Consider the following 26,053-nt stretch of genomic DNA (forward strand, 5'->3'; position numbering starts at 1 on the left):
GCCTTTGGATCAGGGAAGGTGCCTCGTTCCCACTCCCAGCTCCAAGGAGGTTGGAGAAATGCCAGGAAACCCCACAATTCCCGAAGGAGGGAATGGAGGTGGAAATGTGGCTCTGCCAGGCCCTTCCCAGATCTCCAGGTCTCACATTTTGGCTCCTCCGGTGCCGGGAGCGCTTCTCCATCTGGAAAATCCCAGCTGGAGCAGGGGAAGGCAGGGAATTCTTTTGTCTCCTGCCCAAACTTCCGGAATAATTTTCCATTCTTATAATTCTTTGGTCAATATTGTCCAGGCAGAGGCGATTCTCCCTGTGCTCGAGGATGAATCCTGGAGCCACTTCCCATCCAGCCAGGCCAAGGAAAACAGGAGCTGGGAATCTTCCTTTGGGATGCACCTCCTGCTTTTCCACCTCTTCGTTCCTTTTCCAAGGATCTGCAGCCCCCGGGAAGGGCTGGATCCAGGGAGAGGGTCCATGAGGGGAATTTGGGATCAGAGGGATGGATGGGACGTAGGGTGATGAGGGATCTGCTTCCTCGTGGTCTCCTGTCCATGGAAATGCTTTTTTTTGGGATGAATTCCATGGATAAACCTGGATTTATGGGTAGAATGTTGCTTTGGATGCTGCTCGTGCCAGGCTGGTCCCAAGGTGGGAATCGCTCCTGGAGCTGGGACCTGGAAAAGAGGGAAGTGACAGAAGGGACATTTTTGGCCAGGGATTGTCCCCATGGGATGTCCTGGCATGGATTTGGGAATCTCTGGCTCTTCAAGCAGGATTTGGATGGCAGGAGAGGGGCACAGAGAATCCAGCTCAGCAAATTCCAGCAAAATCCTTGGGATCATCCCAATTTTGGGATAAAGGGGATGAGGATGAGCCCCCTGTGAGCCTCTCATGGAGATGTTCCCCTTCATCACCCTGAGTTCTCTGTGGCTCTTTGGGAAAACCCCATGGATTGGGTGGGAATTGCCTGGAAAGGGATTTTGATGGGATGGAAATTCCCAGCCAGCTTTGCCCCTCTGGAGAGAACATTCCAAAGCTCTGCTTCCAAGGCTTTGGAAGATTCCAAGCCTGGATTCCTGGACCAGGATTTGAGATCCTCCCACTGCTCCATGGAGAATCCTCCTCCTTTTTTAAAGCCCAGCCACCCCCATTCCCTGTGGATGGAGCTGCACAAAAGTGTGGGAGCACGGGATCCACGTGGGAACACGGGATCCACGTGGGAACACGGGACCCACGTGGGAACACGGGATCCACGTGCCTGGGCTCTGCCATTCCACCCTCCGCAGCTCCGGGAGCATCCCAAGAACCGGGGGTGGAATATGGCTGCTTTCCTGGCTTTCCTCCTAAAAATAAACCAGGGAATGTTGGATTGCGGGAGAACCCCGTGACTCGGAGAGGGGTGGGAGGGTTTGGGGGGGCTGGGAAAGGCCAACGAGGCCAAAATATTCCCAGGGAGCTGCTGGGGAGCGGGATTTTCCATGGGGAATGGATGGATGGATGGATGATGGATGGATGATGGATGGATGGATGATGGATGGATGGATGGATGGATGATGGATGGATGATGGATGGATGGATGGATGATGGATGGATGGATGGATGATGGATGGATGGATGGATGGATGATGGATGGATGGATGGATGATGGATGGATGATGGATGGATGGATGGATGGATGGATGATGGATGGATAATGGATGAAGGCATGGATGGAGATGGATGGATGGATAGATGGATGGATGATGGATGGATGGATGATGGATGGGTGGATGGATGAAGGCATGGATGGATGGATGATGGATGGATGATGGATGGATGGATGATGGATGGAGATGGATGGATGATGGATGGATGGATGAAGGCATGGATGGATGATGGATGGATGGATGGATGATGGATGGATGGATGATGGATGGATAATGGATGAAGGCATGGATGGAGATGGATGGATGGATAGATGGATGGATGATGGATGGATGGATGATGGATGGGTGGATGGATGAAGGCATGGATGGATGGATGATGGATGGATGATGGATGGATGGATGATGGATGGAGATGGATGGATGATGGATGGATGGATGAAGGCATGGATGGATGATGGATGGATGGATGGATGATGGATGGATGGATGATGGATGGATGGACGGATGGATGGATGATGGATGGATGATGGATGGATAATGGATGGATGATGGATGGATAATGGATGAAGGCATGGATGGATGGATGGATGATGGATGGATAGATGATGGATGAAGGCATGGATGGATGGATGGATAAAAACAGATCCACTGGGTGGGATATTCCATGCAGGATATCAGGCTGGATCCATTGGCGATTGTGAATTTCCATGGGGGACAGAAACGCTGGATCGCTGGGGAACAGGATTTTCCATGTGGGATACGAGGCTGGATCTGCTGCTGGAAAAGCACCGGGCAATGGGCAGATCCCATTGCAGAAAAGATCCAAAGGAGGCAATTCCCAGGAACGAGGATCCCAGAGATCCCATCCTGCATGGAAACTCCTCCAGTGCTCCGGCTCCACGCAGAGTCCTTCCCTTTGGAATTGGACAATGAGATGTTTTCCATGAACGCCAGCTCCTGGTGACTCTTTTGAAGTTCTGTTTGCGTCTCCCTGCGTTATTCCAGCTTTTTTTTTCCGTAGGGAAGCGCTTTGTGAAGAGTGGAGATTGTTTGGATTCCTCCCGAATTTCTGCTGTGGTGTGGGCAGTGGGAGGCGAGAGGAGCTCTGGGAAGCGCTTCCCAGATTAAACCTTCCCATTCCTTGGAATTTGTGGGGCTGTTTTTATTTAGGGCAGGAAAATCTGGGAGATTCCATGGAGGGAGAGAGAGGCTTTGGCCAATGGGATTGTTGGGATGCTCCCGCCACTTTGGTTTGCACGGATCACACTCCGGATCTGCTTCATGCTTCCTGCCACGAGGAAAAAAAAGCGGGAGAAAAAATTCCCAGAGTTTTTGGGCTGAAAGGATTTGATTGGAATGATTTTAGCTCGGGGGGAGGGAGGAAATGGGAATGGGAATGGGAATGGGAATGGGAATGGGAATGGGAATGGGAATGGGAATGGGAATGGGGAGCACTTCCAGCCTGGAGAACGAGAATGGGAATGGGAAATAGGGAGCACTTCCAGCCTGAAAAATAGGTTGGGAATGGGAATGGGAATGGAGAGCATTTCCAGCTTGGAAAATGAGAATGGGAATGAGAAGGGAGAGCACTTCCAGCCTGGAGAAAGGAATGGGAATGGGAAGGGAGGACTTTTCCCGATGTTTAACATCCCGGGCACTCCTCTCCGCCCTGCTGAGCAGGAAAACCTCCCGCATTCCCGGCCTCTCTTCCCGCCTCCCGAGAGCACTGAATTAAAGGAATATTGGATGATCCCACGCTTGGTTATGTTTTATTAACGCGGAGCCTCCGCCTCCCGGCACATCCAGAGGAGCTGAGGCTCTGCCGGGTGCTTTTCCCTCTTTTCCAAGGTCTGGCTGCCGCTGTTATTCCCAGTCCCACTCCTTGGCTTGGCTGGGAGGTCAAGCTGGGAAGGGGAGGGAAATTTAGGAAGGAAAAATGGGAATGCGTGGTTTGTCTGAGGATCCTCTGTGTCCTGGAGGGCATTGGGATGGGAGTTTTGCATCAGGAATAAGGATGGATGCGGGAATAGGGATGGATTTGGGAACACAGAGTCATGGACACCATGTGGAGCCATGGAAAAATCTCCTCCTGATTTTCCGGCTTTGCTCCATCTCAGGGGTGGGAGAACCCCCGGAATGTCAGATCTGAGGGAAAAGATCCCAAAAAACAACAACATTCCAGGAGAAGAGCTACAGGAGGCATCAGGGCCGGGATTTTGCTCCGTCAGCCTTTGGGATCAGCGGGAAAAGCCAAACATGGATAATGGGACAGCTCTGGAAGTGCTGGGAGAGGGAAGGTGTTAATTAGCGGTGATTTCCCAGCGGAGCGGGGATGGATTGGGATTAAGGGAGGAGCCTCGCACATCGTCTCCGTGGGAGTGGGGAAGTGTCGGGAATCAGCACCTGGAATCGGGCTGGAAGAGGGAGATATCCGTTAATCCCATTAGGGATGAGGAATTACCCGGAGTGCAGAGGGATTATCAATCACCGAGTGTGAATCCGGAGGAGAGGGAGCGGTGATCACAATCCTGCTTTGCCCAGGGAATGGGGCTGGACAGGACGGGAAAGGTGGAGCAGGATGGGGTTGGGCCAGGGAGATCCCGAGGGATGGGAACACAGCGTTCCCAAGGGATGGGATCACGGCATTCCCAAGGGATGGGATCAGGCATTCCCAAGGGATGAGTTAATGTCATTCCCAAGGGATGGGATCAGGCATTCCCAAGGAATGGGATCACGGCTTTCCCAAGGGATGAGTTCATGGCATTCCCTAGGAATGGGATCACAGCATTCCCAAGGGATGGGATCAGGCATTCCCAAGGGATGAGTTAATGTCATTCCCAAGGGATGGGATCACAGTATTCCCAAGGAATGGGATCAAGCATTCCCAAGGAATGGGATCACGGCATTCCCAAGGGATGGGATCAGGCATTCCCAAGGAATGGGATCAAGCATTCCCAAGGAATGGGATCACGGCATTCCCAAGGAATGGGATCAGGCATTCCCAAGGGATGAGTTCATGTCATTCCCAAGGGATGGGATCACGGCTGTCCTGGTGGATGAGGGAGAGTTTGGGAAGTGTCTCCAATCTAGGACCGAATCCTGGCATTGGGAATCCTGGTGGGAGTTTTGGCTGTTGCCATGGAGGGTCTGGATTTCCCTTCCCTTCCCTTCCCTTCCCTTCCCTTCCCTTCCCTTCCCTTCCCTTCCCTTCCCTTCCCTTCCCTTCCCTTCCCTTCCCTTCCCAAACCCCTCCAGAACATTCCCTCGGGAATACCGAGGGTTTTCCAGCAGAGCTGGGACCTTTTGGGGCTGATCCAGGTGCCCCAGGCATCCCCCAGGTATTTTTTTTTGGGAAAAAGACGCACATCACACCCGGAATTCCAAAAACAAAGTGGATTTTGGAGCTCCCAGGATTCCTGCATGGGCTGTGTTGGTTCTCTCTCTTCCCGTGCCTGAGGTCGTGCCTCTGGAGAAGGAGTTCAGGAGGAAAAATCCCAAAAAATCAGTACTGATGATCCCTTCCCAGTTCCTCCGTGCAGGAATCGATGGAAGGAGCGGAGATCGCCCGGAGCCAACAGCGGGAGGGAGCGGGGATCGATGGCTCCTCATTTGTCACCAATCAAAAGTCTGGGATAATTGGATTTCCTCCAAGTGGAGAAATAAATCAGGGAATTCATCACCCGGGTCAGGGTCACCCCTGCTCCAGGGCCACCGGGGCTTGGGAAAACCTGCTTGGAATCGATGGGAAACCCAGTGGGGTCTTCCAAGCCAAAACCCTTCGGCTTTCCTGAATGGAATTAATGATTTTCCCTCTTTGTCCCATCCCAAGCCTGTGGGTCTCCCGCTAAAGCTAGAAAAAGAGGAGTTTTGGGGTGGTTTGGGTCGGAAAATTCCTTTTTGAGGTTATTTTTGGGAGCAGGAGCACCTCTGATAACCCCCTGATGTTCTTCCAGGATGGGATTTTTTGGGATCTCCAATATCCCTTGGCTGTTATTCCAGGATTTTTTGGGATCTCCAATTATCCCCTTGCTGTTATTCCAGGATTTTCTGGGGTCTCCAAAAACCCCTTGCTGTTACTTCAGGATTTTTTGGGATCTCTAATAAATCCCTGCTGTTATTCCAGAATGGGAATATTCCCATTATTCCCATCCCATTATTCCAGGATGGGATTTTTTGGGATCTCTAAAAATCCCTCGCTGTTATTCCAGGATGGGATTTTTTTGGATCTCTAAAAATCCCTTGCTGTTATTCCAGGATGGGATTTTTTTGGGATCTCTGGTAACACCTTGCTGTTACTCCGGGATAGGATTTTTTTGGGATCTCTGATAACACCTTGCTGTTACTCCGGGATAGGATTTTCCTGGATCTTGGATGAGCTGGAAAGGATCTTGCTTTCCCCTTCCCAGCTGGGGAAACTGAGGCATGGGAAGGTCTGGAACCATGGAATGCTTTGGCTTGGGATGGACAGGGCCATTTTCCATAGGTTGTCGTTCCAACCCAGACTTGAGCACTTCCAGGGACAGGGAGCAGCTCCTGCCTCCTTCCCGCTCTGTTAATTATTCCCACTGGGATTAACTCCAGCCGGGATTAACACCCTGAGCCGTGGCTTCCCAAAATTGGCAGCTGGTGCCGTAATCCCCATCCCGACAGAGCTGGAACAGCGGGAAAATCCTCATCTGCTGTTGGCAAACTCCCCCAAAACCACCGACTGAGCTCTGCCAGGGGTTTGGGATTTTTTTCCCAATTTTCCAATCCCTCAGCTCCCGTTTGGGGTTCTAAAAAGGAGCACCAGGTACGAGAATTCCATTTTTCACTCTGGAATTCCATTCCTGGGATGGATTTTGTCTGGCAACACCATCTGGGGATAAAATCCTTTATTCCAGGTGAGGTTTTCCATAATCCTGATGCCCAGGGGTGGCATTCAGAGGGTGCAACTTCCTGGGAAAATCCAGGACCATCCAGCTGGAGGGAATCTCTTCCTTGTTGGGATGCAGAGCCGCTGGAAAAGGAGGGCTGGGAATTTGCTGGTGTGGGGAGAAATCCTGTTTCCAATCTTTTTCAGTGCGGGATTAGGATACGGCCTCTCCTTCTCCTGCCACACTTAATTCGGGATTAATTCCGCATCTGCACACGGAGATCAGATCCCGCTGTTTTTTCCGTGGAGCTGCTTGATTAAAAACCAGGGAAAAGCAAAGCGGGGGAATTTTTAGCCCTGGGACACCTGGACATTCCGGCTTGGAGCATTAATCCAGGTTAATCCAGGTGCTGAGGAGGAACCATGCTCTGCTGGAAGGATTTTAGGGAATGTTAAACCATTCCAAAGGCATTCCATTGGATTTGGTGGTCGGTGGTCTCTCCTGCTTGGCAAAATTGGGATTGTAGGAAAATTCCCCGTCTGGGGAGTTGGGGATTTGCTGGGGAAAGACAAAAAAATCCATGGAAATGGGTTGGAGAGTGATCCATAGGGCAGCTGGGGGGAGCTGGAAAAAATGGTGGAAAAGAAGGAGAAATTGGGATTTTTTTACAGTTCTCGGGTTTCCTTGGGATCTGCTGGAGAAAGGAGGGAGGAACTCTCTCCTGAGATTTCTCAGCAGGAGGGAATTCCTGCTTCCAGTGGAAAACTCTGAGGAAAGTCCAGCTGATGTGGAGGAAACCCACGGGCGAGCAGGAAATCCTGCAGGAACGGGGTTTGTTTATAGGGAAAAGAGAAAATTTGGGATGAGAGGCGGCACCTCCCACCTGTTGGTTTCACCCTCTGGAATGGGAATAAATCGGGAAATGACCGATTCGGAGGATTCTGCCTTAATGAGCTTGGGGGGTTGATTGGCAGCCAGGAATCAGCCCTGATTTGCATATTTGCATAGATGCAAATGAGGGCCGTGATCTCCATTTATCAAACGAGGCGTCTCAGACCCAGCCTGGCCCTGCAGAATTTTTGGCTCCGTTTTGGCTCCCGCAGCTGTTCCAACATCTGGGAAGGGGCCGCGAGGTGCCGGCGGAGCCATCGCTCCGAATTAGGGACGATGCCAGGTTTTTGAGGGAATCTGGCACTGCTGGATTCACCTTCCCACCTTTCCCGAGATGAGGCATCATTTTGGATTCCGAAAGCGCCCAAAATGATCCAAACAAAATGAAAAATCTGGAAAAATCTTTAGATGATGAGGAAATGGGGCTAAAGGAGCAGGAGAAACGACAGCGGAATGATGGCAAACATCCGGCTCGTGCCAAAATCCTGATCCAGCAACCCACCAGGAGCTCTTCCTAAAATCCCAAACCACTGACCCATCACAGGCTCTTCCCAAAATCCTGACCCAATGACCCATCACAGGCTCTTCCCAAAATCCCAAACCATTGACCCATCACAGGCTCCTCCCAAAATCCCAAACCATTGACCCATCACAGGCTCTTCCCAAAATTCCGACCCAATGACCCATCACAGGCTCTTCCCAAAATCCCAAACCATTGACCCATCACAGGCTCTTCCCAAAATCCTGACCCAATGACCCATCACAGGCTCTTCCCAAAATTCCGACCCAATGACCCATCACAGGCTCTTCCTAAAATCCCAAACCAGTGACCCATCACAGGCTCTTCCCAAAATCCCAAACCATTGACCCATCACAGGCTCTTCCCAAAATCCCAAACCATTGACCCATCACAGGCTCTTCCCAAAATCCCAACCCAATGACCCATCCTGAGCTCTTCCTGAAATTCCAACCCCCACAACCCCTTCCAAGCTCTTCCCAAAATCCAAAGCCAGCCACTCATCTCGTGCTCATCCCAAAATCCCCTCAACCCATCCCAACCCGCTGCTTTGAGCAGCTCCAGAGGGATGTCCAACATTTTATTTTATGGGAATATCAGTGGGATGAAGACGTGGAGATAAAATATTCCCCCGTCCAGCACCGCCGGGAGGCCGAGGGATTTTATGGAAACGTTGGAAGTGGAAAGGGGGGGGAAAGTTATAAATAAAACTTCCCAGTGCTTCGGTAAATGCTCCTAAACATCCTTCCCATCCGGAGATAAATATTCCATGTGTGATTTACGGCCCTGCGTTCCCAGGCTGTGCGGGCAGGGGGATAAAATCCCATAAATCACCGGGAATATCAATGCAGACGCCGCATTCCCGCTGATAAGCGGCGTGGGCCGGGAAAATCCATCTTTTCTGCGCCGCCTGCGCCTTGACGGGGTTGATTTAAGGAGTTTTGGGATTGGGAGGGGTTTCCCAAGCCTTGGAAGGGTCTTGGATCCTTCTTCGTGTGTTTCGTGGAGAGGGATTCTCTTCCGGATAGGGGTTCAGTTTTGGGGGTGTTGGAATTCTGTCCCAAACAGACGATAATTCCCATCCATCCCAGGGAAATACTTCCCAAATCTGACTGATCCTGGTTTTCCGATGGGTGTTTATTCCCTCCAATCCTGGTTTTCTCGTGTTCACCCCCAAATCCTCACTTTTCCAGCATCCCTGGTTTTGTTCCATCTATCCCGAGGACATACTTCCCAAATCCAGCTGACCCTGATTTTCTGGTGGATGTCGCTTCCCTCCATCCCTGCTTTTCCTGCCTTCATCCTGAAATCCTCACTTTTCCAGCATCCCTGGTTTTGTAGCCACTGGGTTTATCCCCTGGGATGGGCGAGATGCAGCCCTTAGATCCACCATGGAATTACATCTCTGAGCATCTGGGAAACCCCCGGATTTTTGGGATGAGGGAATCCCCTGAACATCCAAACGATGATTCCAAAGCCATTCCAGGGGTTTGTAGCAGGGCCTGGTCTTCCTCCAGCCAAAGCCGTCACGGTTTTCCCTCCACACATCCATCTTTTTCCTGGAACGCCGCATTCCCTGTGGATTTGTGCCGGGGATGTCGAACAAGCACAAAATCGACGCCGCGAGCCGAAGCCAAGGCGGGAATGGGCTCCCTCATCCCGTGCTCCAATGAGCCGGAACAGCTCCGAGGAGCTTGGGAAAAGCCGGATGAAGACGTTTGAGGATTTATTCCAGCCCGTGCCCAAGCCACGGAGCTGATTCCGACGGGTCAATCCCACCCGGATTTGTTTGTTAGGAGGCGTGCGGCAAAGGTGGAAAACGCTGGAGCTTTCCTGGGATTTATTGGGCAATGGAGAGAGCTGGACTTGAGTCATTGTGGGAAGGAAACTGGACAGGGAAAGGTGGAAATCTGGGAAGGAGGAGGTGGGAAGAGGACAGAGATTGGAATTGGAGAGATGGGACACGGCAGCACTGGGAGGCTCCCAAATCCCAAATTTCCCGTGGCCTTTCCACTCCCAAAGTGCCCAAACTCTCCCTTTCCATCTGAAATCCGTTATTGTGCTGAGGTTGTGCCGATGGGGATGAAAATCCCATGGAGCCGGAATGTTTGGAATGTTTCCAGCCCAGCAGGATCCATTTGGATCTCACTCCTCATTTTTATGCTGCCTCTGGAGCCGCTGGAATTTCGGAGCCAATCCCACCCCTCCAGAACACAAAAGTGACACCGGAGCTCATCTCAAGGAGAAAACCATCCCCAAAATGGATTTTTCCAGAAGATCCATCAGCATCAATCCTTGGGAAGCCCTCAGGTGGTGTTGGAGATGCTTCCCATGGACACGAGGATACTGGGAATCATGGCGCAGAGCAAATCGGGAATTCATCCTTTTTCTTTGGGCTGGGCTATTTTGGGATATCTTTTCTTTGGGATATTTTGCTTAGGAGGAATCTGGGATTTAAGGAAAAAAGGGAAGCTGGACAGTGGTTAAAAATTCCATCTCCAGAGGAGAAGCTGGGTTTGGGGGTTGGCTTCATCCATATTTTATGAATATGGATAATCATGGAATGGGGTGGATTGGAGGGACCTTAAATCCCATCCCAGGGATCCCAGGGCAAGGACAGGATTTCCCTATCCCAGGATGATCCAAGCCCAACCAGACCTCGAACACTTCCAGGGATGGAGCAGCCTCGGCTTCTCCGGGCCGAACTGATCCATAAAATTCCATCATTCCGTTATTCCGACAAGGTCTGCCCACGGAATGGGACAGGGAACAGCCCTCGGGACCCAGCTTGAAGCGATTCCCGCACTTCATCTTCATTTGAAAGGGGCTGAGAGGCCGAAGGGGCCGCGCTCAATCCATGGATCGATCCAAAGGATTGATCCAAACCATCGACTCCCTTCACAAAGAGGCTCGGGACACATCCATGGGATCCGCCAGGTTCTGCATCCCATTAACTGGAGAAAAATGGGCCCAAAGCACGGGCTGGACATCCCCCGGCTCATTCCATGCTTTTTCTCCCGATCCCTAAATAAATTTAGGAGCTGATTTGGTCCAGCAGCCCCGCCTAAGGAATAATTCCGGATCCAGCTGCGGAATCGTTCCCTCCCACTTATGGAAATGAGGGAGGGAAGCGGCGCCTAATGAGATGTTTGTGAGGGAAGAGGAATTTTAATTACCGGCTCTTAATTGTCTGCACGGCCTGTTAATATCCCATTTTCCCGGGATTAATGCCATTCGCTCCCTGCCAGCCGGGCTCCTCCTCGCCTGGGGGTGACGCCAACTTTCCCGGGTTTATTTTAGGGAATACGCCCGTTTTCCAAAAGCCAGGATGACTTTTGGGAAGGCGCGGAAGGCTTGGGGAGCTTTAACCCCGCTGGCACTGAGCTGGTGGATTTTTGGGAAGCAAAGCTGAATATCCAAGGAAAACTCAGCACGAGGCTCCCCCAGTCCATTTTTCCCACTTCCCAAAGGCCCATTTTCCTTGGAAGCGCGGCACCGATTCCGACTGCCACGTCCCATTCCCTGGCTGGCGTTAAACCTGTGCCAGACGCTTATTCCCGTTTAAATGAGAAATAAAACCCCGGCGCATCTTTCCAGGTGGAAAAGGTCCGGATTCAGCAAAATTCCACCTCTCCGGATGGGGCCAGCTGGGAATTCTTTGCCCTTGGAGCCCTCCCGGGTTAACAATGAGAGGCAGCATCATATTCCGACTGCAAATTGTCCTGGAATGTCATAAATAAGGCATGGCCGGAGCCGGGAAGGGAGCGGGAAGGAATTTGCTGCGTTCCCAGAAACAACTGGAGCTACTGAATTTTTCATGGACAAGATGTTGCGAAGCACCGCCAGCCGGGGCGCGTTCGGTTCTTGCGGATCCGGGGGTTCCGTCCCCGCATCCGCCGTGGCCGCGGACATTCCGAGGTTGGGGATTTGCAGGAGCACTCCCAGATTTATCCAGGGGGGGTTTGCTTCCTTTTAGATCCCACTGAAAGGGGCAAAATGTCTCCTGCTCTCCTTCAATCCCGGGAATTGCGGGATATCCGCTGGTTCAGGGGGTGCTGGGGTCTGTTTTCCTGTTCCCTCCTGGTTTTCCCATCCCATCCCGGCCCCGACTTGGAAAAGGGAGGTGGAGGAATGGGAGGGAATTATGGATAAGCCCCGTTAATCACTGGGTAATTAAAATGATGAGGTGTTTGTGTTGTCACCGGCTCCTGGAGGATGCCGGGGGCGTTCCAGAGGGGGATGGAGCCTCTGGATCCCAAGAATCGCCCCTCTGGCTCCATCCCGAGCTCCCACTCCGCTCAGATCCGCTGCTGCTTCCAAGGACTGCTCCTCAAAGGATGGACACAGAAAGGGGGAAAATCCATCCTCAGCTGGGGCTGCCCCATCCCGGGATTTGTCCAAGCTTGGACGGGACTTGGAGCAACCTGGGATAGTGGGAGGGGTCCCTGCCCATGGACCGGGATGAGCTTTAAGGTCCCTTCCAATCCAGTTCCAGAATTCCCTTGGTTTTAGGCCGGATTTTTGGGAAGCACTGGGAGCTGAGAAATCCGGGAATGGGAGCACTGGGCGATCTCCATAAATAAATCTTGGATGCCCATGTGGGATGGAAGGAATCGGGCACTCGGGGAAGATGTGGAAGGGGCTCCCTGTGGCGCTGGGATTCCTTGGAAGGCTCCATCGCTCCAAGGTCTTTCCTTGGGACATTCCCACCCATTCCATCCGCTCCCTCCACCCCCGCCAGGAACCTCGGAGGGATTCCAGCTGCTTGTGCTTCATCCCTGGCCATGCCCGTGGAGTGTCCATCTGTGTCTGTGGGCAGAAATCCCCACGGAACGCTGGCAAGGGCCGGAAATGGGGTTTTTATCCAGCATCCCGCACTTCCAGGGCTGGAGCAATTCCTGCCTCGTCCCTGGGAGCTCTTTTGTAATTGGAAGCACCGAGCTTGTTCCGATGTTCTCCTTTCTGAACGCGTCACTCCCGATTTCAAAGGACATTTCCTTTATCCCTCCCTTCCCCCTCTCCTCCCCCCGCCTTCCCTTTTCCCTTTTTTTTTAAATCCCTCTTAAACTGGACAGTGCCAGAATTCCCAGCGATTGCCAGCAAAAATATCCTCTCCTCCCCAGGGCTGCCATCTAATCAGAGGGATGAATTTCCAGAGGGCTGAATCCGATCCAGGGGAGGCCCGGCCCGGCATTCTCTGGAAAATCTCGGATTGAAAAGAGCAAAGGGGAAGCGGAGCGAGGCTGAGAAGGGGACGCTGATAAAGGGATGCCGATAACGCGAGGGATGACGGAAATTTGGGACGGGCTCTTCCTTTTGGAACAGCTCTTCCCACCCGGCCGCTCCCGTCACCGCCGCTTTGTTCTCCTCAGTAAATCCCAAAAAACAGAGGGAGCCGAGGGAGGCTTGGGAGCAGCGCTGACTCCCGGCAGTCGTTCCCTGTCGGGAGGCGAAGGGAAGGGGAGGATGAGGGATGGGATTCGCACATCAGCCACGGCCGAGCAGCGGGGTCTGGACGGCTCCATCTGGATTCCTGCTTTATTTTCCTTTGTTTTCCCGTTTTTCCCCCTCCCCTCCACGCATCCTCGGCCGGCTCCTGTGGGGACTCGGCATCTGTTCCCCTCTCCCTCTTCTCTCCTTCTTTTCCACAACTTCTGGGCTGGTTTTGCTCTGGATTTGGGCAGGGATGCTCTTGGAGCGTTGGAATTTTCCCCTTCCCACCCTTTCCAGGCCCAGCTGGGGCTCTGGATTCAGCTCTTGGTGGGATCCTGATCCCACGGCACCGGAGCAATAAATCCTGGATCTCCAAAGCTTCATCTTTTCCATGCAGGAAAAGCTCGGGCGCATCCTGTGGTCCCACCCTGGTGTTTTTAGGGATGAAATGTCTGGATTTAAAGCCCAGATATTCCCAGGAATAGGGGTGGAAGCTGCTCCCAGTGCCAGCTCCGAGTGGTTTTCCAGCACATGGAGAGAGCCGAGAGGGCAAAAATTCCCATTTTGTTTTCTCTTTTTTTTGGCCACCCAGGAGATGCAGGTCAGGGATGGGTTTGGAGGGGGATTTCCTTGGAAAAATGCTTGGGTGCGTGGATTTGCTGCATGGGAGTGGCTGGGGACATCCCAAACGTGGTTCTGTCTGACTTTAAAAATCCACCAAAAATCAGGGAATGGTCCAAACACCACCAAAAGCCTTGGCTGCGCTGGGGTGGGGATGGATCCATTTCCCATGGAAGTGCATGGGTTTGGAAGGGAATATCGTGGGAAGAGGGATGGAAAACATCCGGAAATGCCGAGCTGGGAACTCCTGGATCCCATGGGCAGGAGGGAAAATCCAATATTTGCTCTGGACTGGGATGGGGATGGTTTCTCTTCCCATGGCAGCACGTGGGTCTGGAAGGGAATATCATGGGAAAACGGATGGAAAACATCCATAAATGCGGAGCTGGGAGCTCCTGGATCCCATGGACAGGAGGGAAAATCCAATTCCCACTGTGGGTGGGCTGGGATGGGGATGGATCCCTTTCCCATGGAAGTGTGCAGGTCTGGAAGGGGATAGCTTGGGAAGAGGGATGGAAAACATGTGGAAATGCCGAGCTGGGAACTCCTGGATTTCCATATCCCACGGACAAGAGGGAAAATCCAATCTTTGCTCTGGACTGGGATGGGGATGGATCCATTTCCCATGGGGAAAATCCAATCTTTGCTCAGGACTGGGATGGGGATGGATCCCTTTTCCATGGAAGTGTGCAGGTCTGGAAGGAAATAGGTTGGGAAGAGGGATGGAAAACATGTCGAAATGCCGAGCTGGGAGCTCCCGGATCTCCATATCCCACAGACGAGGGGGAAAATCCAATCTTTGCTCAGGACTGGGATGGGGATGGATCCATTTCCCATGGGGAAAATCCAATCTTTGCTCAGGACTGGGATGGGGATGGATCCCTTTCCCATGGAAGTGTGCAGGTCTGGAAGGGAATATAATGGGAAGAGGGATGGAAAACATCTGGAAATGCCGAGCTGGGAGCTCCTGGATCTCCATATCCCATGGACAAGAGGGAAAATCCAATCTTTGCTCAGGACTGGGATGGATCCCTTTCCCATGGAAGTGTGCAGGTCTGGAAGGGAATAGCTTGGGAAGAGGGATGGAAAACATCCGGAAATGCCGAGCTGGGAGCTCCTGGATCCCCATATCCCACAGACGGGGGGGAAAATCCAATCTTTGCTCAGGACTGGGATGGGGATGGATCCATTTCCCATGGGGAAAATCCAATCTTTGCTCAGGACTGGGATGGGGATGGATCCATTTCCCATGGGGAAAATCCAATCTTTGCTCAGGACTGGGATGGGGATGGATCCCTTTCCCATGGAAGTGTGCAGGTCTGGAAGGGAATATAATGGGAAGAGGGATGGAAAAATCCGGAAATGCCGAGCTGGGAGCTCCTGGATCTCCATATCCCATGGACAAGAGGGAAAATCCAATCTTTGCTCAGGACTGGGATGGGGATGGATCCCTTTCCCATGGAAGTGTGCAGGTCTGGAAGGGAATATAATGGGAAGAGGGATGGAAAAATCCGGAAATGCCGAGCTGGGAGCTCCTGGATCTCCATATCCCATGGACAAGAGGGAAAATCCAATCTTTGCTCAGGACTGGGATGGGGATGGATCCCTTTCCCATGGAAGTGTGCAGGTCTGGAAGGGAATAGCTTGGAAAAAGGGATGGAAAACATCTGGAAATGCCGAGCTGGGAGCTCCTGGATCCCCATATCCCACAGACGGGGGGGAAAATCCAATCTTTGCTCAGGACTGGGATGGATCCCTTTCCCATGGAAGTGTGCAGGTCTGGAAGGGAATAGCTTGGGAAAAGGGATGGAAAACATCCGGAAATGCCGAGCTGGGAACTCCTGGATTTCCATATCCCACGGACAAGAGGGAAAATCCAATCTTTGCTCAGGACTGGGATGGGGATGGATCCATTTCCCATGGGGAAAATCCAATCTTTGCTCAGGACTGGGATGGGGATGGATCCATTTCCCATGGGGAAAATCCAATCTTTGCTCAGGACTGGGATGGGGATGGATCCCTTTCCCATGGAAGTGTGCAGGTCTGGAAGGGAATATAATGGGAAGAGGGATGGAAAAATCCGGAAATGCCGAGCTGGGAGCTCCTGGATCTCCATATCCCATGGACAAGAGGGAAAATCCAATCTTTGCTCAGGACTGGGATGGGGATGGATCCCTTTCCCATGGAAGTGTGCAGGTCTGGAAGGGAATATAATGGGAAGAGGGATGGAAAAATCCGGAAATGCCGAGCTGGGAGCTCCTGGATCTCCATATCCCATGGACAAGAGGGAAAATCCAATCTTTGCTCAGGACTGGGATGGGGATGGATCCCTTTCCCATGGAAGTGTGCAGGTCTGGAAGGGAATAGCTTGGAAAAAGGGATGGAAAACATCTGGAAATGCCGAGCTGGGAGCTCCTGGATCCCCATATCCCACAGACGGGGGGGAAAATCCAATCTTTGCTCAGGACTGGGATGGATCCCTTTCCCATGGAAGTGTGCAGGTCTGGAAGGGAATAGCTTGGGAAAAGGGATGGAAAACATCCGGAAATGCCGAGCTGGGAACTCCTGGATTTCCATATCCCACGGACAAGAGGGAAAATCCAATCTTTGCTCTGGACTGGGATGGGGATGGATCCATTTCCCATGGGGAAAATCCAATCTTTGCTCAGGACTGGGATGGGGATGGATCCCTTTCCCATGGAAGTGTGCAGGTCTGGAAGGGAATATAATGGGAAGAGGGATGGAAAAATCCGGAAATGCCGAGCTGGGAGCTCCTGGATCTCCATATCCCACGGACAAGAGGGAAAATCCAATCTTTGCTCAGGACTGGGATGGGGATGGATCCATTTCCCATGGGGAAAATCCAATCTTTGCTCAGGACTGGGATGGGGATGGATCCCTTTCCCATGGAAGTGTGCAGGTCTGGAAGGGAATATAATGGGAAGTGGGATGGAAAACATCTGGAAATGCCGAGCTGGGAGCTCCTGGATCTCCATATCCCATGGACAAGAGGGAAAATCCAATCTTTGCTCAGGACTGGGATGCGGATGGATCCCTTTCCCATGGAAGTGTGCAGGTCTGGAAGGGAATAGCTTGGAAAAAGGGATGGAAAACATCCGGAAATGCCGAGCTGGGAGCTCCTGGATCCCCATATCCCACAGACGGGGGGGAAAATCCAATCTTTGCTCAGGACTGGGATGGGGATGGATCCCTTTCCCATGGAAGTGTGCAGGTCTGGAAGGGAATAGCTTGGGAAAAGGGATGGAAAACATCCGGAAATGCCGAGCTGGGAACTCCTGGATTTCCATATCCCACGGACAAGAGGGAAAATCCAATCTTTGCTCCAGCTTTGCCAGTTCGTCCCCGGCTCCCTTTAATCTCCGGCTGATCCGGGGGCAGGCGGGAGCCGCGATCCCACCGGGGGCTCCATGGAAAGGCGGGAGCCGCGATCCCACCGGGGGCTCCATGGAAAGGCAGAGCTCTTCCACACGCACGGAGGCTCCATCCCGAATTCCTTGGGGCGGATCCTGCCGCGCTGCCAAGGATTTGCTCATCCCCCGTGCCGTTTCTCCGTGCCTGTTGCTCATCGCGGCCTTCGGAAATGTCAAAAGCCGAGCGAGGGGAATCGGGGCAGCCGGAGAGACCTCGGCTGCCCTTCCTCCCTCCCTCCTCCTCCTCCCGTTCCTGCTTTTCCATCCGCACAGCCCCGGATCCAAGGGGCCCTCGTGCAGCCTTGGCAATCGCCGGGATTTAATCCCCGCTTTAGGAACAAAAATAAACCCTGGGCAGGCAGGGAGAGGCTGGACAGACGCCGGCCCCAGGTGGGCAGGGAATGTTGGCCAGGATGTGGGTCGCTCCCAGCCGGGGAAACCAGGATTCCGGGATGCAGCATCAAAATTCCCTCATTCCAAGCATCATCTGGGGCTGAAAAGGGATTTAACCCCCAGCCGAACATTCCAAAAATCCCACTTTCCCCCCCCCAGCGTTTCCTTGCGCAGAGCTGTTCCCGCAGCCCCCCAAAAGCAGCACAAAACGGGATTTTCTGGCTCTTTCCCGGTGTTCAGTATTCCAGGCCACGCTGCCCTGCTGCCGCAGCCGGCACGTGTTCCCGGAGCGTGTTCTCCCGCAGGTCGTGCCTGGGATTTATGGCACAAACACCTCCACGTTGTTCTGCAAGGAATGCCGAGCCTCGGGATCACCGCCTGGGAGGCACAGAAAATCCCGGGAATTCACCTTCTCCCCTCCCAGGCCATCTTCCACAAAGGAATCGCTGGTTTCCAGCCCTGCACCTGTTTCCCGGATTTTTGCTGGGCTCTTTTCCCACCTGGCGCGAGGAGGGATTAAAAAAGAGGGAATTTGGAGTGGGTGAGGGGGTTTTTTTTTTGGGATGTCCTGGTGTTAAACGCGATGCTGAGGATTTGCCGGGCTGTCAATCCATCAATTCCCAACAGCTGCAGGAGAGGCAGGAAAATAAACCGGGAATGCAATTCCTGTCCCTGCTGCAACCCCACCTGCTCCCTGCTCCCAATTTCCCAACAAATCAAGGGGAAAGAGGGAGAAAAGGGATGGATGGAGCCGCCCGGGCTCCGATTTTCCCTCTGGAGTGAGGATGGATCCAGAATCCGCCTGTGGGGAGATGGGAAGGAGCTGGAAAACCGCCGGATTCCAGTTGTGCATCCTCGGCGGAAGCTGCTGGGGAATTCCCATCGGGAATGAGGAATTTGGGAAGTTTTGTGGAAGCACAGGGCAGGGAATGGGGAGAGGCGATGGAGCCCAGGGCAAAGCTGTAGGAAGGACGGGAATTTGCAGAGGGAATGGTGGCCGCTGGGGTTTTCCCAAATTCAGGCAGGATTTCCTTCCATTTTGACTTTTTTGGGATCGTTGGGGGCGGCCCAAACCCATCCCTGGCACCCACCAGTGCCGTTAATCCATACAATTCCTGGCAAACAGCAATTCCGGCTTCCCTGGAGCTCAGCTCTCTTTCCCGGCCCTTTTCCTCCCACTTTTCCAGCTTATCTGACCGTCAGCATCGAGCCCCTGCCTCCGGTGGTGGTGGGAGACGCCGTGACCCTGAAATGCAACTTCAAAACCGACGGGAAAATGCGGGAGATCGTCTGGTACCGGGTGAGTCCGACGCCTCGGGAATGGGAATGCGGAGCCGGCCCGGCCTCGGGAACAGAAGGTCAGGGTTGGATGAGGCAGGGAATAAAACCAGGAGAACTCCGGCTGATGGGAATATCAATTCCAGGCAGGAGGAGGAGGAGGAGGGAGGCAGCCGGGCTGGCCTGGGAAAATGTGGCTGGGAGGGATGCGGGATGGATTTGGGATCATCAGGATGTGGGGTCATCCTTGGATCTGGGATCATCATTGGATTTGGGATCATCAGGATGTGGGGTCATCCTTGGATCTGGGATCATCATTGGATTTGGGATCATCAGGATGTGGGGTCATCCTTGGATTTGGGGTCATCAGGATTTGGGATCATCAGGATGTGGGGTCATCCTTGGATCTGGGATCATCATTGGATCTGGGGTCATCAGGATTTGGGAACATCAGGATTTGGGGTCATCAGGATTTGGGATCATCAGGATTTGGGGTCATCAGGATTTGGGGTCATCAGGATTTGGGATCATCAGGATCTGGGATCATCATTGGATTTGGGAACATCAGGATTTGGGAACATCAGGATTTGGGATCATCAGGATGTGGGGTCATCAGGATCTGGGAACATCAGGATTTGGGGTCATCAGGATTTGGGATCATCAGGATCTGGGATCATCATTGGATTTGGTGTCGTCAGGATTTGGGGTCATCACTGGATCTGGGATCATCATTGGATTTGGGGTCATCAGGATTTGGGATCATCAGGATTTGGGATCATCAGGATTTGGGATCATCAGGATGTGGGGTCATCAGGATTTGGGATCATCAGGATTTGGGATCATCAGGATGTGGGGTCATCAGGATTTGGGATCATCAGGATCTGGGATCATCAGGATTTGGGGTCATCAGGATTTGAAGTCATCAGGCTTTGGGGTCATCAGGATTTGGGATCATCAGTATTTGGGATCATCAGGATTTGGGGTCATCATTGGATCTGGGGCCATTAGGATTTGGGATCATCAGGATTTGGGATCATCAGGATTTGGGGCCATCAGGATCTGGGGTCGTCAGGATTTGGGATCATCATTGGATGTGGGATCATCAGGATTTGGGAACATCAGGATCTGGGGTCATCAGGATTTGGGATCATCAGGATTTGGGATCATCAGTATTTGGGATCATCAGGATTTGGGGTCATCATTGGATCTGGGATCATCAGGATTTGGGATCATCAGGATTTGGGATCATCAGGATCTGGGGTCATCAGGATCTGGGATCATCAGGATTTGGGGTCATCAGGATTTGGGGTCATCAGGATCTGGGATCATCAGGATTTGGGGTCATCAGGATCTGGGATCATCAGGATTTGGGGTCATCAGGATTTGGGGTCATCAGGATCTGGGATCATCAGGATTTGGGGTCATCAGGATTTGGGATCATCAGGATTTGGGATCATCATTGGATCTGGGCTCCGCATGGAGCCCCACTTCCTTTTTTTTCCAGGTGGGTTTAGGGATGACTCGGGATTGGGTTGGGATTTGGAGGTCGGAGCTGAGGTTGGCACCGCTCTGCCAAGAGACTGGCAGGTGGAAAACGATGGGGGAAAGGGAGGAATCGGGAAAATTTGGGATATCCGGGGTTTGGGGAGAAGTTTGGGGATCCTCATGGAGAGATTTTAGGAAAAAGAACTTTCCCTGCTCCCAAAATGTTTGGGAATTTGAGATATTGAACAGGAGGGAAGCTCCTCATTTTATGTGGGAAAGGGGAATTTGGAGCCTGTTTTTTTTTTTTGGAAAAGGAAGGATTTGGATGTTGGATTTATTTCGGAAAAGTGAATTTTGGGGCCAGTTTTATTTGGGAAAGGAGAATTTTGAGAGCAATCTTATTTGGGAAAGGAAGGATTTGGATGTTGGTTTTATTTGGGATTTGTTGGGATTTGGGGAGGGGGAAATTTGGAGCCTGGTTTTATTTGGGAAAGGGGGATTTGGAAGCCAGAGCTGACACTGGATCATCATTCCCAAGCCTTGATCCAGCTTCAGGTTCACCTCAGCTTTCTCCAGGGAAATCTGGGATAAGCTGCCAACCATAAATGGTATTATCCAAGAAAACCTGAAGTTTTCCAGGGAAAACTCTTGAAGGAGGCCAAGAGCGGGTGAGCGGTGGCATCAGATGGAACAGCTGGGAATATTTTTCCCTGGATTTCCCATCCTGTTCCTGCTGCCCCTCCCTAATGCTCTCCCCCATTCCCTGTTTTTATAAAGCGGGAAAGGACAGGCGCAAGTCCGGCTGTTGGAATGTGGTGTGTGCACAGGAGCATCTCCACAGAATCCGAGATGGATTTTCCTATAATTATTCATGGCTGGACCCCTAAATGCCGGGCAGGCAGGGAACAGAACCCCAAACCTGCCTCGGATCCAACATTCCACCTCGGAATTGGCTCCACCTCCCCCCTTTTTCAGGGAGGAATTTTTTTCCTGCTGGCTCCGCCGTCTCCACCAGGTTTTTCCTTCCCTTTTCCACTCGGTAATATTGGATTAACCCACTTTCCCGGGAGCTGGATTTGCATAATCCCCCCTGCCAGGAGGGATGTGGGAGCAGCTGCGGCTCCGGAGCAAACGGAGAAACCTCGGAGGGAACAGGAAGGGCAGAAATGTCCCAGCTTTGGCCTTTATCCCCACAAATCCCCCCTTTCTTCCAGGGGTTTTTACCCCTCCTTCCCTCTTGCTCCTTCCCAGGTTTGGGAATTGGGTTTCTCATGGAGCATCTCAGGATTGGCCCGATTCCATCCTGATTTTAAGGTTTTCCTCATGTTTTTCTTCCCGTCTTGCCTCACTCCCGGTCTTTTGCAGCTTCTCAGAGCTGCAGTGGCAGCTGAGGGGCGTTGGAGGTGGTGGATGGATCGGGAGCTCTGGGGTTCCGTTTATTCCGCCCGTAAATCATGGGAATGCGGCTCCGGAGCGCGGGATTGGGGTCACGCCCGGCTCCTCGTTCCCGTGATTTATTGGACAGGGAGCAGAGGGAGCTTCTGGAGTCTGAGGGATTTGAGCTGCTCCAGGGGCGGGAAAGGGCAGGGAAAAGGGGGAGAGAGGTGGAAAAGTCAGCGGCAGTGCTTTGGTGGGAAATGGAGTTGGGAATAACCCATGGGATGGATCCATAAACCCGTGGTGGATCCAGCATCCTTGGGATGGATCCATAACCCCGGGATGGATCCATAACCCCAGGATGGATCCATAAATCATGGGATGGATCCAGCATCCTTGGGATGGATCCGTAACCTGTGGGATGGATGCATAACCCCAGGATGGATCTATAACTCTGGGATGAATCCAGCATCCTTGGGATGGATCCATAGCCTTGGGAATGATCCATAACCCTGGGATGGATCCATAACCCCTGGGATGGGTCTATAACCCTGGGATGGGTCTATTACCGCAGGATGGATCCATAACCTGTGGGATGGATCCATAACTCATGGGATGGATCCGTAACCTGTGAGGTACATCCAAGTCCCTGGGATGGATCCATAACCCCAAGACTGATCCATAACCCCTGGGATGGATCCATAACCCCCAGATGGATCCATAACCCAGGGATGGATCCATAACCCCAAGACTGATCCATAACCCCTGGGATGGATCCATAACCCCCGGATGGATCCATAACCCAGGGATGGATCCATAACCCAGGGATGGATCCATAACCCCGGGATGGGTCCATAACCCTGGGATAGATCCATAACCTGTGGGATGGATCCATTACTCATTGGATGGATCCACAACCCCCGGATGGATCCATAACCCCGGGATTATGGATCCATAACCCCACGATGGGTCCATAACCCCGGGATAGATCCATAACCCCGGGATGGATCCAAAGTCATGGGATGGATCCATAAGTCATGGGATGGATCCAGCATCCTTGGGATGGATCCATAACCCTGGGATGGATCCATAACCCTTGGATGGATCCATAACCCTGGGATGCATCCATAACCCCGGGATGGATCCATAACCCTTGGATGGATCCATAACCCCGGGACAGATCCATAACCCCGGGATGGATCCATAACCCTGGGATGGATCCATAATCCCGGGATGGATCCATAATCCCGGGATGGATCCATAACCCCGGGATGGATCCATAACCCCGGGATGGATCCATAATCCCGGGATGGATCCGTAACCCCCGGATGGATCCGTAACTCCCAGTGGCCGATCCCCTCTGGATCTGTCCACTCTGAGGCCGAGGAGCCTCCATCCCACGGGTGAATCCCCACGGAGAAGCCCCACACTGCAGCCAGCACCCAGAATTCCAGCAATTCCCCTGGATTCCCCAGGGATGAGGGACAGGCAGGTTTTCCCGCTGGGAAACCCCTCAGCTTCTGGAATGGCAGCGTTCCCGGGATGAGCAAAGGGAATTTTTCCCCAGAATAAACAGGAGCACATCCCACAGGCGGAGGCGTTAATTAACATCCAACAATCCCAACACCCGCGCAAGGTGTGATGTTCCCGGGAACGGGTGCGAACACGGATCCGCACCTGGAGAGCTCCAGGAAAAGCCTGGCAGGAGATGGGGGTGGCAGAATCCGCTCGGAATGAGGCTGGGAATGCTCGGAGCTTTTCCTTGGCTCCCGGTGCCGGCGTTTCCAGGATTGTGCCGGATCCTGGATTTGTGCGAGCGGTGCCGGGATGGGAACTGGGAAAACGATTTCTTTTCCCAGCGGAGCTCAGGAAAAATAATAGGGAAGTAGGAGAGGGAGGGAAAATCCTTGGAGGCTCCAATCGGGCTCCGTGCAGCGGGAAGGGAAGTTGGGTTGGGCTGGGCTCGGAGCATGGGAATTTGGGAATTGCAAATGGGGTTTGGCGGATCTGGGGTGTCAGACCAGGGCCAGCCACCATTCCCAAAGGATTCCTGGGATAGGCGGGAATGAAGGGCTGGAACGGAGGGGAGCCCACGGAGCTCTGGCTCCATTAATTAGAGTTTGGGGCTCAGGGTAATTAGCGGGAAGGGAATGAACTGGAGCTGGGATTGCTCCTGGTAGTATCCCTGGAGTACGGGAATTGCTCTGTGTAGTATCCACGGAGTATGAAAAAAAACTAAATCCAGAGTTTTCCAGGAGTTCTTCCTATTGTTTGCAGTTTTGCAGGGAATGGGTAGGAAATCCTAAATTTGGAGTTTTCCAGGATAATGAGTTCTTCCCGGTGTTGAGATTCTCCAGGGAATGGGCAGGAAAATCCGAAATCTGGAGTTTTCCAGGATAAAGAGTTTTCCTGGTTGATTCTCCAGGGAATGGGCAGGAAAGAGAAAAGCTAAACCTGGAGTTTTCCAGGATAACAAGTTCTTCCCATTGTTGTGATTCTCCAGGGAATGGGCAGGAAAAACCTAAACCTGGAGTTTTCCAGGATAATAAATTCTTCCCATTGTTGTGATTCTCCAGGGAATGGGCAGGAAAATCCTAAATCTGGAGTTTTCCAGCATGAAGAGTTTTCCTGGTTGATTCTCCAGGGAATGGGCAGGGGGGAAAAAAACTAAATCTGGAGTTTTCCAGGATAACAGGTTTTCCCCAGTTGATTCTCCAGGGAATGGGCAGGAAAGAAAAAAGCTAAACCTGGAGTTTTCCAGGATAACAAGTTCTTCCCATTGTTGTGATTCTCCAGGGAATGGCCAGGAAAATCCTAAATCTGGAGTTTTCCAGGATAACAGGTTTTCCCCAGTTGATTCTCCAGGGAATGGGCAGGAAAATCCTAAATCTGGAGTTTTCCAGCATGAAGAGTTTTCCTGGTTGATTCTCAAGGGAATGGGCAGGAAAGAGAAAAGCTAAACCTGGAGTTTTCCAGGATAACAAGCTCTTCCCATTGTTGTGATTCTCCAGGGAATGGGCAGGAAAATCCTAAATCTGGAGTTTTCCAGCATGAAGAGTTTTCCTGGTTGATTCTCCAGGGAATGGGCAGGAAAAACCGAAACTAGGAGTTTTCCAGGATAACAAATTCTTCCCATTGTTGTGATTCTCCAGGGAATGGGCAGGAAGATCCTAAATCCGGAGTTTTCCAGGATAAGGATTTCTTCCCGGTGGCTCTGACGTGGACACTGCTTCCCCCCTCCTCCACCCCCAGACACTGGGAGTGCTGCAGCCGCTCCAGGGAATTTTCCCTCTTTCCAGAGCAATTTCCATTTGCTTGGAGAAAGGGAATCCATCGATCCGTCCTCGGGACATGGGACCTGGATCAGATCCCGATTCTGGCCCTTTCCAGCCGCTCCCTTCACCCTGCATCCATCACTTCCCATGATTTTGGATCCTTTGGACATCCAGGCAGGAGGCTCCGGAGATTCTAATGGATTTTTGGGAGCAGCAAATGTTCATTTTAATGGATTTTGGGATTTGTCGGGGTCACTGCAGAGGGGAGAGCAGCAGGCAGGAGCTGCCGCTGGAACAGCTGAGTTTTGTCGGGAATGGGATTTTTCCTGGGATTTATGAATAATCCAGGGAGCAGAGCCCAGAAATATGTTCCTGTGCCGCTTTTCCCAAAATTCTGGATGTGGAGACACCCATTGGGACAGAAACCAGAGGATGTTGCCCAATTATCTTCCTTTTTTTGATTCCCAGCTGGGCTGCAGATTCTCTTCCCAAAAAATTCCCCCAGGCATGGATAAAAGGCTGGAATTAGGGCTGATCCCTGGAGAGAGAGAATTCCTGATGGGCCTTTTCCTGGAATTCCCTGGAAGTCCCTCAGGACTGGAAGTGGCTCTTCCCAGCACTCCCAATCCTCAGGGAATGTGGGGATTCCCAGAGGGTGATTCCAGCTCCCCTTGGATGGGACGGGAAAATCCCGAGGATGCAAATTCCCAATCCATGGGTGCCGCAAACTCCCAATCCATGGGTGCCGCAAATTCCCAATCCATGGATGCAGGAAATTCCCAATCCATGGGTGCCGCAAATTCCCAATCCATGGGTGCTGCAAATTCCCAATCCATGGGTGCAGGAAATTCCCAA

The 26,053-nt window shown here is 52.3% G+C and overlaps 1 protein-coding gene across 1 annotated transcript in view; it reads left to right on the forward strand.

The window, feature by feature from the left end:
• The window catches only part of IGSF21 (immunoglobin superfamily member 21), a 54,654-nt gene that overhangs the window by 6,623 nt on the left and 21,978 nt on the right, over nucleotides 1–26,053 (forward strand). Inside the window, exon 2 of the mRNA XM_077788198.1 lies at nucleotides 18,971–19,083. Within this exon, the coding sequence (XP_077644324.1) occupies nucleotides 18,971–19,083 (113 nt within the window). The remainder of the gene's footprint in view (nucleotides 1–18,970; nucleotides 19,084–26,053) is intronic.

The sequence above is a fragment of the Lonchura striata genome, chromosome 24 (assembly GCF_046129695.1).
Source record: "Lonchura striata isolate bLonStr1 chromosome 24, bLonStr1.mat, whole genome shotgun sequence".
Taxonomy (NCBI): Eukaryota; Metazoa; Chordata; class Aves; order Passeriformes; family Estrildidae; genus Lonchura; species Lonchura striata.